Source organism: Psammomys obesus, unplaced genomic scaffold, assembly GCF_907164565.1.
Source record: "Psammomys obesus unplaced genomic scaffold, mPsaObe1.curated_primary_1811, whole genome shotgun sequence".
Classification (NCBI taxonomy): domain Eukaryota; kingdom Metazoa; phylum Chordata; class Mammalia; order Rodentia; family Muridae; genus Psammomys; species Psammomys obesus.
Window position 1 is genome coordinate 18,055,537 of NW_026587216.1, and position 18,398 is coordinate 18,073,934.

At 38.5% G+C, this 18,398-nt stretch overlaps 1 protein-coding gene across 1 annotated transcript in view; it reads right to left on the reverse strand.

Moving 5' to 3' along the window:
- Nucleotides 1–593: 593 nt before the first annotated feature.
- Nucleotides 594–18,398, reverse strand: part of Zbtb10 (zinc finger and BTB domain containing 10) — a 41,287-nt gene continuing 23,482 nt past the window's right edge. Inside the window, exons 5-8 of the mRNA XM_055603569.1 lie at nt 9,436–9,534; nt 3,509–3,685; nt 3,159–3,331; nt 594–2,911 (exon numbers count right to left, since the gene is read on the reverse strand). Coding sequence (XP_055459544.1) covers nt 2,606–2,911; nt 3,159–3,331; nt 3,509–3,685; nt 9,436–9,534 — 755 coding nt within the window. The 3' untranslated portion in view covers nt 594–2,605. The remainder of the gene's footprint in view (nt 2,912–3,158; nt 3,332–3,508; nt 3,686–9,435; nt 9,535–18,398) is intronic.

An 18,398-nucleotide genomic window follows, 5' to 3' on the forward strand; every position in this document is an offset into this window, starting at 1 on the left:
CCCTCAAGACACAAAATAACTTAGGCAGTCAGCAAGGAGAAAACCTGTCAATTCTGTTTCTGGTAAAGTGTTTACTTCAAAGAAACTTTTATATAGGCTGAGGCAAATATATATTCAAGAGTATAAACATTTTTTTCCTTTGGATTACCTAAAAACAAGCTTTTTAAAGTATATTTCAGATGACTAAAAATATAGCCAAATCTGTCACAACACGACATAAAAGGCAATGGACAATTATAAAATGTTTTAAATTAACAGTAACAAGTCACCATCTACATCAAACCTGTTTCCAACTAAAACCAAACAAAAGCACAACACTCCCGTAGTGTACCAAATGTGTATTTCAATTTACTGTATGCAATCTAACAAAAATTTGGTCATAATTTACCAGATATACATAAATGATTTAAGTAATAAAAGAAATTCTGTTTCAAGATAAGGTCTTATTTTGAGTAAAATAAAGTACTTTAAGAGTGTAAAGCCAAGTCCAGTTTCTATGCAGTAAGTGAACTACTGTCTAATAAAGCAGATTTAGGTGATTTTTTTAAATATATATATTTGCTCTTTAATATATATTTATATATAGACAGATCTACCAATTGTAAACTATGGTTTATTTTAAAGGAAGGGGATAAATGGGATGAAAGAAATCTTTATACTATACTTACATATTCACAAAGCAGAACATTTTACGTTTAAAATACTTTTTCATTCATAATATCTCTGCCCAACTATGTCTACTTTGGACTTTACTAGTATTACATTTTACTCATTTGTTTCAAACACAGAATAAGTTGTACTCTTCATTTCAAACAAAAATCAAAGCAAAATTCCTCTTCTGCCAGCCTCCCAGGTACTCAGAGACTATCTATCACACTGTTCAGAGGGCAATGAGTGCATCTCACCAGGCAGTACTATTTCATCTCTGATTAATCCACGCAGAAAGTCACTGTCCAATATCTAACCATTATTCTACTGAAATCAGAGGCAATGATGAAGTTTGTCTCTTTAAAAAGAAAATCAACTATTCAATTTTGACCAGATGGAGCACCAAAAAGATTGTATCTGTCAAAGCAGCTCTGTGGTTTCTTCCACACAACTGGCATAATTTAGTTACTTGATATAAAATAGGAAAATATACTCAATTTGTATTTAAAAGAAAGCTGAAAATATGATGTCTCTCAATCTTATATAATATATAATATGCTCCTGATATATGTCAGCATGTTAGCATGTAAAAGCTGCTGAGAGTTCCACTATCAGCTAATTCATCTGTCACCAGGCTAAATAAATCTAGTAGTTTCAACTACATGAATCACTCTGACTCCTGAAGAATTTAGATAATGGAACAATAAAGGCTCAACATTTTATTTGTAATATTTCTTGCAGATTGTTGAATCATGGTGACTATAAAGATTTCATCAAGGCGTGGTGACTTTAAGCAATGGAAAAAGTAAATTATCAACCACAATTTAAAAACATTCAATATCCCGGTAAGTATGAAACAAAAGAGAATGCACATTTTGTGTTAATTTTAATGATAAAAAAGGGCATAGGAGAAAAAAACCTGATATTTCACTTATATTGCATAACATGCTAACCAAACTGGACATGGCGGATAAATTATAAAACAAATCATTTTACGTATTTATGTCTTTTCTTCAATTAGACGTCTATATTTCAAATAAGGCTGAGGTATAGTACACTGGCAAAACGATAAGAGGCAAACAAGAATTGTGCCAAAGTAACAGATACCCAAAACCAAAACCAGGTCAGAAAGCATCATATAGTAACCATTTATCAATTAGAGCAGCAGGAGAAAGTTACTTCTATGTCATAATCATTTTAGTGGTATTTATCAGCTTCACCATGGTAACTTCGCAACATCATTCTTCATTTGTGAAGTAGTAAAATTCATGTCAAAAAAGGAAGGGAGGACAGGGGAGTCAGTTAGTTCATTCCAATAAATTACCTCTCCAGTTCTTATAAACATGCCTATCAGCACAAAATTAAGAAATAATATCTAAGACTAGAAGAGACTTGGTTTAAGTTATGAAGCAAATAAAATGAAAAAAATACAAGAAAATAGAACCAACGGGGTTGAAAAAGCCCCTCACTGAAAATCTGTATTAAAAAAAATAAAATTAATAAAATAAAAATAGAAACAAAACTCTACTAGTACAAACTAGCCTGAGTGGTTTGATTGACAGAGTGATTGGGTCAACTGTCACTGCACTTCCATAAATGGACTTTGTTCATTCATGTTAAAGTGGCACATGAATGTGAGCTCTATAAAGGACAAGTACTATATTTTCATAGAACCCAATAGTTAACTGTATATCCTATAAATAAAAAATAGTTTACTTTGATAACTGACTGAATATGTGGGGACTCCATGTATCCAACCACACGGTTGTTTGTTGTACAGTCCTGTGCAAATATAAAAAAAATTTTTTGCTATAAGGCTTTAACCCTACAGTTTTTCACAGCAACATAACTACCATCCAGCATGTACCATATTTTGCAAGCCTTCAAGTTCAACAATCCAAATTGTCGATTCATAGTATGTCCAAATGCAGCATTCTTGAGGAACATAGTAGATCAGTTAATCATCCAGAGACATACAGACATCTCCAGACTCATCCCATCGGGATGCATCATTCTGGTCTTCCCCATTCTCAGCCAGCTCTTCGTCAGGCTCCCCTCCTTCATTCTCCTCGTACTCTTCATCCCGAGGGAACTCTGTATCCTGTCCCTGGTCTACACTTTCTTGTCCTCCTGGCTGAGATTTATCTGCACAGTCCATACACACTCCATAGCGCCGAGACCCGTGTCTTATTCCAACACTGGCTGCTAGCATGAAGATCTTCTTACACACCATGCACTTGTACTTCTTATCCTTTTTATGCACCTAAGTGAAGGGGGAAAATAAGGAAAGTACAGATAAAGAACGTATTTGACCTATTAAAATTAAGTCATGCATTTAATAATGAATGAACAGCTAATTAATGTTACTAGATGAAGTATAATACATCAGCTCAAAAATAATCGTTTAAAGCAACTTACCATTGTTCCTTTAATTGCAGGTAAAATGCTTTAAACATCACTGACATAGAAACACTTAGCTCCACAGTCAGCTGGGTTTAAAAGTCACTTACCAGGGAATGTCTTTTTACATGTTCTCTTCTAGTAAACAGCTTTCCACAAATGTCACAGCTAAATGATCTTACTCCAGTATGAATGAGCAAGTGCCTTTTTAGTGTTCGTCTGTATTTGGCTACATAGCTACAATGAGGGCATTTTAGCTTGTTCATGATTAGAGATGAGTCACCTTGAAGAGGAAAAATAGTACTGATTAATATATATTAAACAAAAGCCTTCTATCAATTCTATGTCATAAGAATAGCAATTGTTAACAAAACTACTTATTTTTAAAAACTCAGAATATGGAGGTTTTAAAACATTAAAATTTTAGAATTTTTTATTTGTATAGTTGACCAATACTTGCCATTTTCCCACGTTTCTTGTTTGGGCCAAGATTCTGGCAATAATCCAAACTTGAAATCATTTGAAGCACCCGGTAGCAATCCGAATTTGAAGTCATTTGAAGTACTTGGTAGCAATCCATACTTGAAATCACTTGAAGTGCCAGGCATCAAACTATACTTGAAATCATGTGATGCTCCTAGTACAATTGAAATGTGATTTTGAGGTAATGGTTAGGTAAAAGTCTGTTATCTCTTAATAAGATCCAAAGAAAATAAAATACAATATAAGAGCAATGATGGATCCAGGCACAGTGGCACACACCTGTAATCCTAGCACTCACGGAAGCAGAGGCAGGCAGAGTTCAAGGCCAGCCTGGTCTAATAAGTGAGCCCAGGACAGCGTCCAGGACAACCAAGGCTACACAGAGAAACCCTGTCACAGAAAAACAAAAAAAGAACAATGATGGTGGCTTAATATAAACTAAGTAAAGCGACATGTACTGGTCACACCTGCACTCCTAGCACTTGGAAGGGAGACAAGCAGAGGAATTCAGGGCCAACCAAGGCCAGATCCATTGTGAATTAGAAGTCAGCTATAGCCACCAAAAAGACCTTGTCTCAAAAATGAAAACAAAAACAAAACAAAACAAAAATACCCAATTCCCTCCCACCTTGTCTTTACTCCAAAACCTAAACAAAAGACAAGGTCCTCATTTCAATTCCCATACAGCAAGGATATAAAACTCTTGAGCCTCCATAGTGTGCGCTTAATAGATAAAAACACAGAAAACAAAAACCTAGTTTATAGTAACACAAAAGGAATTATCTCTTTTTTGATTTAATTCCATTTTAATAACTTTATTGGGTCAAAGAATCTTTAGTTTTCCACTCAATCCAATCAGCCATCAATTCTAGCATGTGGGTTCTTTTTCAGTGGCTGTCAACTTGTTTCCCAGTTCCCACTCAGCTACAGCAATTGCATTTTTCCCTCTTTGAAATTCTTATTCAGTCCAGACCGGCCTTGAACTTGCTATGTGGCTGAGAATGACCATCAACTTGGGACCTTCCTGCCCTTTCCTCCCAACTGTACCTCCACACCTGCCAAAGATTCTTTTTCTCAGACAATAAAATCACAATACTGGAGGCCGAGGCAACCTGATACAAGGCCAGACTAAGACTGCCTCAAAAAACAAGACCAAACCCAAAACAAACTAATTCAGAGCCTGTTGGGCTGCAAGAATCAAGGACTGACTACTCACCTAACATACTCTGACAAGCCTACACTTCCAATAACTGAATGAAAAGACTAAACTGATAAACCGTTCTTTCCAACTGCAGCTTTGAGCTGCTCCATTCAAACAATAATAACCTCTGTGTGGTTTTTCCATGGTAAAAAGACTCCCACTGCAACATTCCATTCCAACACGCAGAGCTCATTCATGCAGTAATAAAGGTAATCTAAAAATCCATCTAAATCTAATCTAAAAATCCATCATCTCAAATGCTCACAAATCTAGAATTCTTTTAAGATATTATACTGGTGCTCAAAACTTTCAGATTTTGGAGCACTTAATATTTTAAGTTTTTAGATGAGAGATGCCAATCTCTACTGCTCTCTATTGCTACTTCCATCAGTAAAGGATATGTACAATATTCCAAAATCTAAAAGACTTCAACCTTTCAAACACATCTGGTCCTAAGAAGTTCTGAGAAAGGGTACTATCTGTAATAAAATTTTTCCCCATAAACTTCTGGATTTCATTAAAAAAAAAAATGTCCTCACTTGTCAGACATATTGTCCCCTTAAAAAATAGTTAAGATTTTCTTTGGTAAAAGAATATAGAAGGAGGGGGCTGGAGAGATGGCTCAGAGGTTAAGAGCACTGAATGCTCCTCCAGAGGACCTGGGTATAACTCCCAGCACCCACATGGCAGCTCACTACTGTCTGTAATTCCAAGAGCTGACATTCTCACACAGATACACATGCTGGCTAAACACCAATCAATGAACATAAAATAAAAATAAATAAATTATTAAAAAAAAAAAAAAGAATATACAAGGAAGGCAAAAAAGATTCCTGGGATTTTTTTTTTTTTTAAATACACTGCATTATTACTATATAAAGTGCCTTAAATTTGGAATTTTGCTTCGTTCTTTTTTAATTCAAGAAAACCCTCTCAGGCTATAATTATAGGAACAATGTTGTTAGCAGAAAAGTTTTCAAAATTAGAAAGTGAGCACATTCCCAAACAGGGGACAAGAACAAGAATGGGGGTGGCATCCTGGGACAGTCAACCTATCAATTTCCACTTTCACATTTCTAAATTGAGTTGGCCTTTATGGTCTATATTCCTTAAGTTACTGTGTACAAAACAAATGTTACTCTCTAGGACATTAAGACCTGTGCTTCTAATGTCTAAAACACACACACCCTTTACTTATTTGTTGAATAAATGTATTTAGAAAGCTAGAATGTACCTGGTATTTTTTGACTTGTTGCAAATACTTCAAAAACTGACCTCAGAAAATAATATTAAATCTGTTAATATATTCAAATAAATAGTATTCACTATATACATGTAGACCGAATATAAACGATTAATAAACCGCCAATGCAAGATTCAGAATTACATTTGGGGGGAAAAAAGCAGTCTTCAAACACAATGCCTCTCTGCATACATAGTACTGGGTAAGAAACACAAGTAGCCAGTGAGAAGGCTCAGTGGCTAAACGTGCTTCCTTGCCATGCCCGATCATCTGATGGTGATCTCTGGGACTCACATGGAGAAGGCAACTTCCAGATGCTGTCTTCTGATCTTAGTGCCAGAGCATGTATCACCAAAAAATAAAAGGATTTTTTTTTTTTTAAAACTTAAAACCCTCACCCCAAATCTCATGGATGACCTCTACTAGCAGTGACATGAGGAGTTGAATTAAGCACTGTAATTCAACATGCTGAAGGGGCTTTAGGATGTACTTCAAAAGTGCTCAATGTTCAATAACATCTGTGCTACATCATGCCATAAAGTAAGGATAAAGCAGTTTTGAGCTGTAACTCATAAAACAAAGACTGGCCATGGGTAGAAACAACTAAGCTGAGCCAGCACTTTGATTAGCATATGCCAGACCTTGGAGGAAGGAAGGGAAACACTATGGATGAAGTTGTCCTCTTAAGGGAAATGTCTCTAAATTCAACGACAGATTCTTAAAAAATAAATAAATAGTAGGCTCCATCCTGTTCCCTCTCTTTACCACTTCTGGTCATCTATCCCATTTGCCATTCTGAACGAGATTTAAGCATCTTGCCTAGGGTCCTCCTTAGTGTTTAGCTTCTTTAGGTCTATAAATGGCTATCCTATATTTTACGGCTAATATCTGCTGATTAGTCAATGTATACTATGCCTGTCTTTATGTTTCTAGGTTAGCTCACTCAGGATGTTCTCTTCCAATTTCATCCATTTACCTGCAAATTTCATGATTTCCTCGTTTTTAATAGCAGAGTAGTATTCCATTGTGTAGATGTACCACAATTTCTCTATCATGGGAGTCTACTCTAGAGAGCACTCTGAAAGGAGTCACCCAACAGGGTATTGAAGCAGATGCTAAGACTCAGGGCCAAACTTTGGGCAAAGTGCAGGGAGTCTTATGGAGGAAGAAAGGTGTGGGTGGGACTGGAGGGACATGGAGGGGACAGGAGCCCCACAAGGAGACCAACAAAACTAAAAGATCTGAGGCCAGAGACTGTTGCACCAATGGACGACCATGCATGGAGAGGACCTAGACCCCCTGCTCAGATGTGGCCAATCAGCATCTCTGTCTCCATGTGGACCTCTAAGGGAGGGCAGCAGGGGCTGCCTCTACCAGGAACTCAGTTGACTGCTCTCTGATCACTCTCCCCTGGTGATACAGCCTTACCAGGCCACAGAGGAAGAGGATCCATCCAAGCAGTCCTGATGAGACTTACTATGGGGAGATGGCAATAGTGGAGAACTCCCCCTTTCAGTGGACTAGGGGAAGGGGATAGGGGGAAGAGTGGGACTGAGGGGGTTCAGGGAGGGGGTTCAATGGGGATATATAATGAGTAAATTGTTAAGAAAATAAAATTTTTTTAAAATTCCAAAAAGTATTCACTACAAAAAATAAATAACATGGCTCATTCTCCACTGAAAAATGCTTATGTGTATTATTTTACAGTTTTACATTCTCAGATCAAATAATTGGTTCTATTAAATACTCTTAAAACAGCAGTAATTCTCTATACAATTTTAAATCTTCAAAATTCTATCTATCTCTCAAGAAAAGAAAATCCATAGGCATGCTGGGCATTGTAGTATGTGCCTTTAGCCCCAGCACCTGGGAGGTAGAGAAAGGCAGATCCCTAGGAGTTCCAGGCCAGCCAGGGCTACAGAGTAGAACTCTGGGCTGTACCTGAGAAGCACAGGACATACCCCAGGTCCTACTTTTGATTTCCAGCACCCAAAATGGAGTAGCAAGAAACAGTGACAGCGTTTTACAAGAAGTGCTGCCTGTTCTTCCACCATTAATTTAAAACAGGATTTCAAACTTACATAAAGTTGAATTGGACAGCTACATCCTCTCACCTTCAAATGTTAATTCTGCCACAATTTTCCTTTGTATTTATAATTTTATACACTACTGTAACCTGTACTTTTTGCTTTATGCCTGAATTCAACATGTGTGTACGTGCACATATTCTAGAACATTCTCCTACAAAACCTTGGCACACACAAGTTTGAAACTGAATATTGCTAACATATAATATATATTCCACATTTCCAACTGTTCACAAAATGCCCCTAAAAGGGCAAAAAGCCCCTGAGCTAAAAGACCCATAGTGCATAGTACATAGTGTCTTTCCAGACATTAGGGCTTAAATAGCCTGCTGTGTTTTTGAACCTTCTTCTCACAGATAAGATTCAAAAAACAAGGCAAAACACTACCTAGGTAATGCTGTGTGTCTAGAAGTGCAGCACAAAAATGTGCTCACTTTATTTCATTAAGTTGTTCTTAATGACAGTAATTCTAAATAGTTGGTTGTATTAATGTTCCTCAGATGTATTTAACGTATAATCTTTCTTCTTGGTAAGGCAGGCATGCACACACACAAATAAAATGTGGTACTAAAAAAGCTTTATGGAGCATTATTATTTATAAGGGTTAATAAATAGGTTTCTGAGCCCAGCGTGGTGGCACACGCCTGTAATCCTAGCCCTCAGGGAAGGAAGGGAAGGCTGATTTCTGTGAGTTCCAGGCTAGCCTGGTCTACAAAGAGCCCAGGACAGCCAAGGCTACACAGAGAAACCTGTCTCAAAAAAAAACAAAACAAACAAACAAACAAAAAAACAAAACCCCAAATAACAAAAAAATAGGTTTCTGTCCAAATCTACCAACCTACTTTGATACTTTAGTAAAGGAATCTTTTTCTCTTTTATTCTATTTTATATAAAGAGCCAGATAATTTTTGCCTTTTAACCAGTTTTCCCAAAGTATAACCGATTTAAACATTACTATTTAAAATGTCTTAACAATTCTCCTACATATTTTTGTAACATTTAATTGTGTGTGTACGCGTGTATGTGTGACTTGAATGCGGTGCCTCTGAAGGCCAACTATTATCAACTACTGTGATAATTACCCTTTTTAGTCCATCAATATGCTGGCAGGAATCTATAAGTGCCAAAATACCCAACCTTTAAAATAAAAGTCTAAAATGTTGACTTTAAATTCCCTCAAATAAAACAAAAAATATCAATTTATATTTATTTACCAAGCTCCTAAAGACAGCACTACTTTAACCTCAGAGTGGTCGGTAATTGGAAGCATTTAGACACAACTAGCCAAGAATTTACAACAGACTTCAGTAAACATGCATACTAGCTAGCACTCCACAATCTTCACAACTTCTCAGAGTTCGTACTGTACCTACCAGCATCTCCTGCATCTTGACCACTGCAGGCCTCAGCCAATAAACTTGCATTCACGGTCCTATCACCATCGGGCCCTGAGAGTAGTGGACCATCCAAATCTGAAAATGACATGACAAGTTTATTTGCAAACCACAGCATAACCATCCACCCAAGAACAGCACTTTCTTTCTTCCTAGTTGATATTTACAATGCATGCCAAATGCAAGCATTAGGTACCCACTACTGTCAAAGTGCAGCACGGCCCTTTATCTTTTTCGTCTAAAATGGACGCCCCCAACTATCTGTTAAATAAAGGCACAGCTTCCTATATCCGACACATGTGAAGAGCATGAGCTTGCATAGCCAGTTCCCTCCATCCAGGAGTTCTAGGACTTAAACAGGGTGCAGACTCATATTTTACAAGTCATTTCAGCAGCCCTGGTATTTCCGAGTTGGTGTTGTGAAAATGGTGCTAATGTGAAAATACCTGTGATTAACTGTTTTTGAGTGTTTGGTGTGAGGCTGAAGACTGTGCCCAGGGCTCTCAACATCCTAAATATACCAGGAAAGCACTCCAATGCCACCCTCTAGAAAAACAACATCACGTGAGGTAGACAAATACACCTAAACAATGAAGATTTTACCTTTGTGAATGAATGTTTTGCCAGAATGCATGTGTGTGGACATCTGTATGTCTGTTTGATCTCTAACTGAGGTTGTGAAGAGTTGTGAGCCACTCACTTTGTGGGTGCTGGGAATCAAACCTGGGAACTCTGTAGGAGCCAGAGCTCTTAAATCACTGAGCCATCTTTTTTTGGCACAATTTATGAATTTCTAACCCATAATGAAAACATTAGTTTTCAACCACAAAAACATGTGCAACTGACTAGGAATGGGCTTGAAAGAACCAAGGTGCCAGAGTGGGAGTGGTAGCACACACCTTTAATGTCACCTTTAAGTCCAGGACAGAAAAACCCTGTCAAGAAACAAACAGACACAAAGAGAACCAAGGTGTGTCTCAGGTGCTAACCTGGTGCTGTTAAGTGGCTATGTGAACAAATGCTTTGAGTCCTCATTCATATACTTCATATCAAAGGTTCAATACAGGACTTTGGCTTAATAACGCAAGCGAAATGTTACAGTCCCATGCCTGCCTGACACCCAACTGCTGCTGTTGTAGCATTAGCTACATGTGCTAACAGCAGCTTGGACCTGTGTTCTTACTGGCAGAAACAGAAACAGTTAAAATACCAGGGGCAGATTTCATAAAGTGGTTATTATTGTTGTTGACTAAGAGCTCATCTGATCTATTGGAAAGACAAGGGGCAATATTTCTATTAAAGCCATGATGGTGAGGTGTACTTTTCACTGTAATCTGTAATTGACTGTAAATCTGTTAAACCTGACTTCACTCATTCCTCTCATGCTAGCTACAGCAATGAATGCTTCTCTCCTTGCTTGCCAAAATAAAGATCTTTCTGAAATGAGTCTTTTTCAGTGGTTTATTATAGCTGTTACAATGATTTAAGCTTTTTAGATCAGCCTTGTCTTTCTGGTTAGGTTCCTGCATCTAGGACCTAGGATGGTGCCCAGTATATTAAACCCTCTTCTACTCAACTGAGTTAAGCATATGAAAACATTTAAAATCCTTCCTTTGTGAACTATTTCCTTGCCTTAAGACATCTTTGGTCTGATCATCCTTGACTGCTCAGGATCCCTCAAAGCAAACAAAAACCTCTGTGTAAAGAAGTAGATATTTACCTGAAAAATATTTACAGTGGGTGAATAAGCTGCTACCTACTCATTCATACACTCGAATGTGACACAGCGTACGAGTAAGTGACTGATTATTAAGGCCAGATCACTTAAATACTAAGAAACTAATATCACTCGGCTGTGCTCTAAAATAATGGCTGGGTATAGGTCATGATAAGGATTGTGTACTTTATTTTAAAGGGTGGAAATAGTTTAAGGAACAGCTCTTATTTGCATTGTAAGAAGGTACTCATGTTGTCATGAATGAATAAAAGGAATGTAAAAAGAGATGCAGAGACCAATTACAAAGCAATCCTAGGCTGTAGGCTATACACTTGTTGCCCAGTGCCTGTGCCCTGTGCAGAGTGTGAGGTGCAGAAAAGAAGAGTGAGAGAGAAGACAGGGCAGGCAGAAAGAAAATAGTTGTTAGTAACCCAAGCTGAGGGCTGAGTGTCATAAAAAAAAGGAAAGTAAATTTTAATACAAGACTTGGTGGCAGAATTAGTATTGTAGGATGAAGTTAGGTTACCTTCTAATGGCAGCAAAGGAATCACAGGAGGTGGGACAGAGGGTACAGATATTTTTTCTTGAGCACTGAGTCTAACACATCTGAGAAGTATAATGTTCTGCATCAGATGGTTGGTTAAAAGGGAAGGCTTGCTTCTACCTGGTATTGAATCCCAGCCCTTCCACTTCCCTTAACAGATCATTTTGCTCTCTTAATGTACTGGTCCTTAAAGACCACATACTAGTACCAACAAGGACCATTGCAAAAAAAAAAAAATTCTCAGGCTGGCCATTTGGAGAACAGCAATAACCTGTATTATAATAAGCCATCTAAATAATTCTAACTAGAAGTTGAGAACAGATTTTCCATGAGAACTTTTTTTTTTAATGAGCTTAACTTTAACTCTATTATTATTCCATTTGTTTCCAAGTATAGAAACTTAGCAATGAATACTATAGATCTGGTGCTTAGGTTGGAAAGAAAAATGGTCTGAGTTTAGATAATGGTAAGCAATACCAGGGGAGCAAAGAGTAAGACACCATGAGAAAAGGCCAGGTACATGAAAGGACCCCAGACTTATTTCATCCTATTCACAAAGTATCTAGAGGCTCTTAGGGTAGTACTTGGAAGGTTGACAGGGTAAGTGGAAAGAAGAATGGCCTGTGCTGGGGATAAAAGAATGACTAAAAGATTAAAGAGTGAGAAATAGAAGAATTATTTTAAGGGGGTAAAAGTAAACATTTTAAACTGCTGCCAAAAGTCAGTAAAAGATACAGTTAAGGATACTGAACATGTGAACAGAGAGAAAGATCCTAACATTTGAGAAATGGGAGACAGGAGGACTGATCTGAGTTTGTGAAAATTGAAGACACAGGTTTGAAATCCCAGCACCTACATGAAATGTAGAAGTGTGTCCATGATCCTGTAACCCAGTACTGCTTGGGCACAGAGAGATCACCTGGGATTTCTCGTTAGCTAAGTTCAGTGTATTTGAGGGAATAAAGTGGCACACAATATCCTATTTGGGCATGTGTACATGCTGCATGCACGCACAATCACAGGCAGACAATATACCGAGATCTGAAGCCAGAGCCTAGACATAGTTCAAGAATGTTAGCACTGTTCTCGTTAGGATGCAACAGTGGAACATGAGATTATTAGCTAAAGTAACTGAGAAATGCAAGTAGCACTTGTATCCTTGAGAGCAGGGTCTGTAATGTTTTCCCAGTATCATACAATGCATGACAAATAAAAATGCTCTTAAAATATTATTGAACATCAGACAGAATAGTCTGACCTTTGCAACCTATTGGTAGCATTTCTAATAATTACATTAAAACTTCCACAAACTGAAAATACTTACCCAGAATTTAGTGGTTTTGTTTTCCTAATAAGTATATTTATACATTAAAAATATTTTTAAATGTTTTCCAAACTACTATTTTTCTCAATGTCTAGGGAACTACTATTTTTCTCAATGTCTTGTGTTTTGTTTTTGAGACATACTCTCACTATATAGCCCTGGCTGGCCTCGAACCCACAGAGTTTCTGCATCTCAATTGCTAGGATTAAAGGCTATGCCACCATGCCCTACTGAAGTCAATAAATTATTCTTAAAGGTTCAGACAACCTCTTACAGTTCTGTCAACGTGGTTTGTAATACAAGGTTGCTCTGTTCCTGAATTATGCTGCTGAAGTGATTTGCTACTGGCATTCCTCAACCAGCTGGCTTTTGGGTCTTTTTGGAAGTCACTGACCAGGACGGGCACATCCCTGATCTCAGGTTATCAACTAGTTCTTTAAATAAGATACTTTCTATCTCCTAAGGTATTAAATTTTGTGATGTAGGGGGATCAATGGACAACACCTGCCTAGCATGCATGAGCCCCTGGGCTAAATGCCCAGAATTGAAAAAAAAAAAAAAATTAAGCAGTGATCTTAATCCTACATAGATATAGGTATAGAATTCCTCATCCAAAAACAAATATACTGTTTCCCTTTAAAATCAAAAGCACAGTGTGCTATAGTTATTAAATCTCTTGAAGGAACCAACTACCTGGTTCTTTATATCAAAACAAACCTCACTAGATGAGTTTTCTAGCTGATAATAAGCTTTCACGACAGGGTGCTTTGCTTAGGAAGCAGTCTTCTACTGTCTTCCTTCTTCGCTATTATTAGTGGCAAAATAGTAACTCTTGGCTAGAGATGGCTAAACAGTTAAATACTGATTGTTCTTCCAAAGGACCTGTGTTTGATTCCCAACACACATGGTTGGCTCAAAACAGTTAACTACAATTCCAGGGGATCTGACACCCAAGCTTCCATTTGCACCAGGCAAAACAAGTGGTACCCAGACACACATGCAGACAAAAATATCCATGCACATTAAAACAACAAAACAAACACACCATAAAAAGTAACTCTAGGTCATAATATTTTTCTCTCAAATTGAGATTAGAAAAGAAATTCAGAACATACTTGATTTTCAGGATAGGCAACATAACTCCTACAAATCCTCTATCCCTGGTAATTAAAATTTTCATATTATTTCAAGTTAGCCCCCCCACTCCCCCAAAAAAGATAAATAACTCAGAAGACTTTTTTGAAGACCTATTAATATTCTTTTCAACAGGAATGGTGGCACACACCTGCAATTCAAGTGGTTTCAGGGCTGGGGCATAAGAACCAAATTGTGGGCAACTAAGCTACGTAAGCAAGTGACTGTCTCTTCCTCACCGGGCCCCAAAAATGGTGGGAAAAGGGGGTATCCTGTGAGATGGCTTAGCAGGTAAGGGCACCAGTCCCCAAGCCTAAGGACCCCAAATCTGCCTCTCAGGAGTTAACTCCAACACAATTATCCTCTTATCCCCAAATGACCCTGACACACACACACACACACACACACACACACACACACACACACACACCATGCCACAACTTCACAATCCCAGCTAACCAATTAAATTAGGTGAGAGGATGGCCAAGTCCAAGGCCAGACTAGACAATTTAGTAAAACTGTCTTCAGATATTTACCCCCAAACTGCAGTGTAAAACCATATTAAGTGACATGATATAATCAGGTGACTCTTAGTAAACAGTCCCAGCAGGCATGCCCTGGGCAGAGAATCAGCTAGTAATCACTCTGAAGCTGAAGGGCAAGTAGAGCTCTTGCTCATGCACACTACACTATATCTGGGTGGAGGGTCTCCCTGACATTTGCTTGTGCTTCCCAGCATTCAGTATTCTGAGTGCAGTACAGGTTAATCCAGTTTCTCCATGTAACCTTGGCTGTCCTAGACTCCTTTGTAGACCAGGCTGGCCTCGAACTCCCTGTCTCTGCCTCCCTGAGTGCTGGGATTAAAGGCCTAGGACACTATACCCAGCTTAATCCAGGTTTTTATGATCCTGATACTCTTGAAAGAGCTATGAGCTGATAGCAGAGAAATTTTAAAAATTCTACTTAGAGACTAATGATCTACACAAGTTTCATTTTCCTATAAACACATCATTCATAATTTATTAGCATGGCAATAAAAATTTCTACAGATAGTTGCAAAACTAAAAGCAAGCTCCCTTTCATAAACAGGCATTGGTATTTTTTTCTCTTTACTCTTTCCTATTCATTAATTTCATTTAGAACACAAATGTTGTCAATGCTTGCTCCTACTGAGCCTTAGAAATCTCCCCGGTTCAAGTGACTGGACTCCACAGTTTCTTCTCCTGATTATTCCAAGACATATTTCTGCCAATAAATAGTCCTTACCCAGTTCCCTCGGTACACACCGGAACTCAATTCTCTCTAATTAAACAGATCAAATCTCTACCTGAAAACCCTCTGTTGCCCAAGTCATAAAACATCTACAATTTATACTGTGTCATAAAGACAATTATAAATGACCCCTGCCACACACACACACACACACACACACACACACACACACACACACACACTAACCCTAAGCACTCAGTTTTCTCTCCTCCTCTTATTTCTCTCATCTTTTGTCCATTCATTGCAGTTTCTTGCTACCTTGCCATGAAGGTCTTTCTTCCTCTTCTGACAACTCCTACACAACAGCACATCAACTCTCACTGCCTTCTCTCCCAAGCTCTCTCTACCTCTTCTGAGAAGTTAGCCCATCTCCCACACTGTAACCTTTCCCATAATTCCTATGTACTTAATTTATCAGGAAGCACTACTTATGAATTAATTTCAGACAATAAATTCTTAATCTTAACATTTACCATGTGCTTGCTATCTTGAGATTTAAATTTTTGTTTCCAAATTTCTTATGATGTGGAAAGGAATTTCCCAGGAAAAATATCATTTGTTTTTTATATGGATAATTCATTTTAATTATGTATTTTAATTTATTTTTTAAATTAATTACAATTTATTCACTTTATATCCCGGCTGTAGCCGCCTTCTCATCTCCTCCCAGTCCCACCCTCCCTACCTCTTCTCCCCTATGCCCCTCCCCATGCCATTGACAGGGGAGGTCCTCCTCCCATTCCATCTGACCGTAGCCTATCAGGTCTCATCAGGACTGGCTGCATTGTCTTCCTCTGTGGCCTAGTAAGGCTGCACTGCCCGCCCTCCTCAGGGGAAGGTGATCAAAGAACAGGCCACTGAGTTCATGTCAGAGACAGTCCCTGCTCCCCTTACTAGGGAACCCACTTGGAGAGTGAGCTGTCATGGGCTACTTCTGTGCAGGGGTTCTAGGTTATCTCCATGAATGGTCCTTGGTTGGAGTATCAGTCTCAGAAAGGACCCGTGTCCAGATTTTTTTGGATGTGTTGCTCTCCTTGTGGAACTTTTGTCCCCTCCAGGTCTTTCTATCTCCCCTTTCTTTTATGAGATTCCCTGTACTCTGCCCAAAGTTTGGCTATGATTCTCAGCCCCTGCTTTAATACCCTGCTTGGTAAAGTCTTTCAGAGGCACTCTGTGGTAGGCTCCTGTTCTGTTCCCTGTTTTCTCCCTCTTCTGATGTCTGTTTGCCTTTCAGAATGAGGATTGAGCATCTACCCATGGTCCTCCTTCTTGATTAGCTTCTTTAGGTGTACAGATTTTAGTATGATAATCCTATATTATATATCTAATATACACTTATAAGTGCGTATATAACATGTGTTGTCTTTCTGCTTCTGGGATACCTCACTCAGGATGATCTTTTCTAGTTCCCACCATTTGCCTGCAAATTTCATATATTGCAACTTTTTTCAAAGAGCATAGTTTTGAGAATAAAAAACTTCAAACTACTGTGCTAGAGAGTGTTAACTCAGCAAAGTAAGCAACAAGGATATGGTTTTGATCCCCAGAACCCAGGATTAAAAACTTAAATAAAACAATACCGAAACACTTAAAAACCAGTGCCGAGAAGGTAGAGACAGACCCAAACAAGTGAGATCTATTGTAGAAAGAGAAAGAAAAAGTAGATATGCACACATCTTCATATACATGCATAGATGTTCAAAACAGGACATGGCTCGGTGGTTAAGAACATTAGCTGCTCTTCCAGAGGACCTGGATTCAATTCCTGGCACCCACATGGTGGCTTATAACCATCTTTAATTTCTGTTCTCTTATAGTTTCCATGCACCTAATGGACAGGCATACATGTAGGCAAAACACTCAATGCAAAAATTTAAAGAGATAAATTTAAAACAATCTGGTCTTCTGCCTATATTGCTGTCAGAAAACAAATATTTGTATTATATCAACTTTTGAGGGGTAGGGTGATAGCTCGGCAACGCAAAGGCCTCCAGTTCAACCTCACACTATCTAAACAGAACAAACCACACCTCTTCTCCAAACTCAGAGGTCCACACTAACAGTGTTCAGACAACTTAATGCAGGCCATAAACAAATACAAAATGCCCTCTCATGGAGCTGATCCATGTAAAGCTTCTTCAGCAACCATGCTTGTCTGGCCTCACTTCTGTTCCCTGCCATTTCTTTACAGACAATAAGCACCACTACAACCAAATAAAGCAGAAAAGGAAGGAAACCAGTGTTAAGAGCAATAAAATGTTAGTATGTGGCAAAGGCCTGTAGCCCAAGCTTGCACTTGGGAAGCAGATGCCAGTTCAAAGTCAGCCTCAACTGCTGAGGTTTCCAAAAATAAAAACAAACAAAAACCTTAAAAGCAAAGTCATGAAGGGGGAAAAAAAGGTGGCAACAATTTTTATAGTTTTCTCTTAAAAATATTTAAAAATGTGTGTTTAATAGGATTCCCTGGTCCCTAGGGAAGATGCTTAATCCTCATTCAGAAGGTCAAACAGGGTGAATAGTGAAAGTAGGAGAAGACAAGGAAGAAGCCTTCCACAGAGGACCTCTGAAAGACTCTTACCTACCAGGGTATCAAAGAAGATACTGAGACTCATGGTCAAACTTTAGGCAGAGTGCTGGAATCCTTGTGGAAGAAGGAGATAGAAAGACCTGGAAGGGACAGGAACTCCACAAGGAGACCAACAGAGCCAAAACAAAACATAACAAACAAAAAACCCTGGGCCCAGGGAGGCCTGAAGAGACCAATACTCCAACCAAGAACCACGCATGGAGAGGACCCAGACCCCCTGTTCAAAGGAAACTGACAGGCTGCTCAGTTTCCAATCTAAGGGTAGTAGGGGCTGTTTCTGACAGGTTCCCTAGTAAGGGGTACAGGAAAGGTCTCTGACATGAACCCAGCGGCCAGCTCTTTGATCACCAAACCCTGGGGGGGG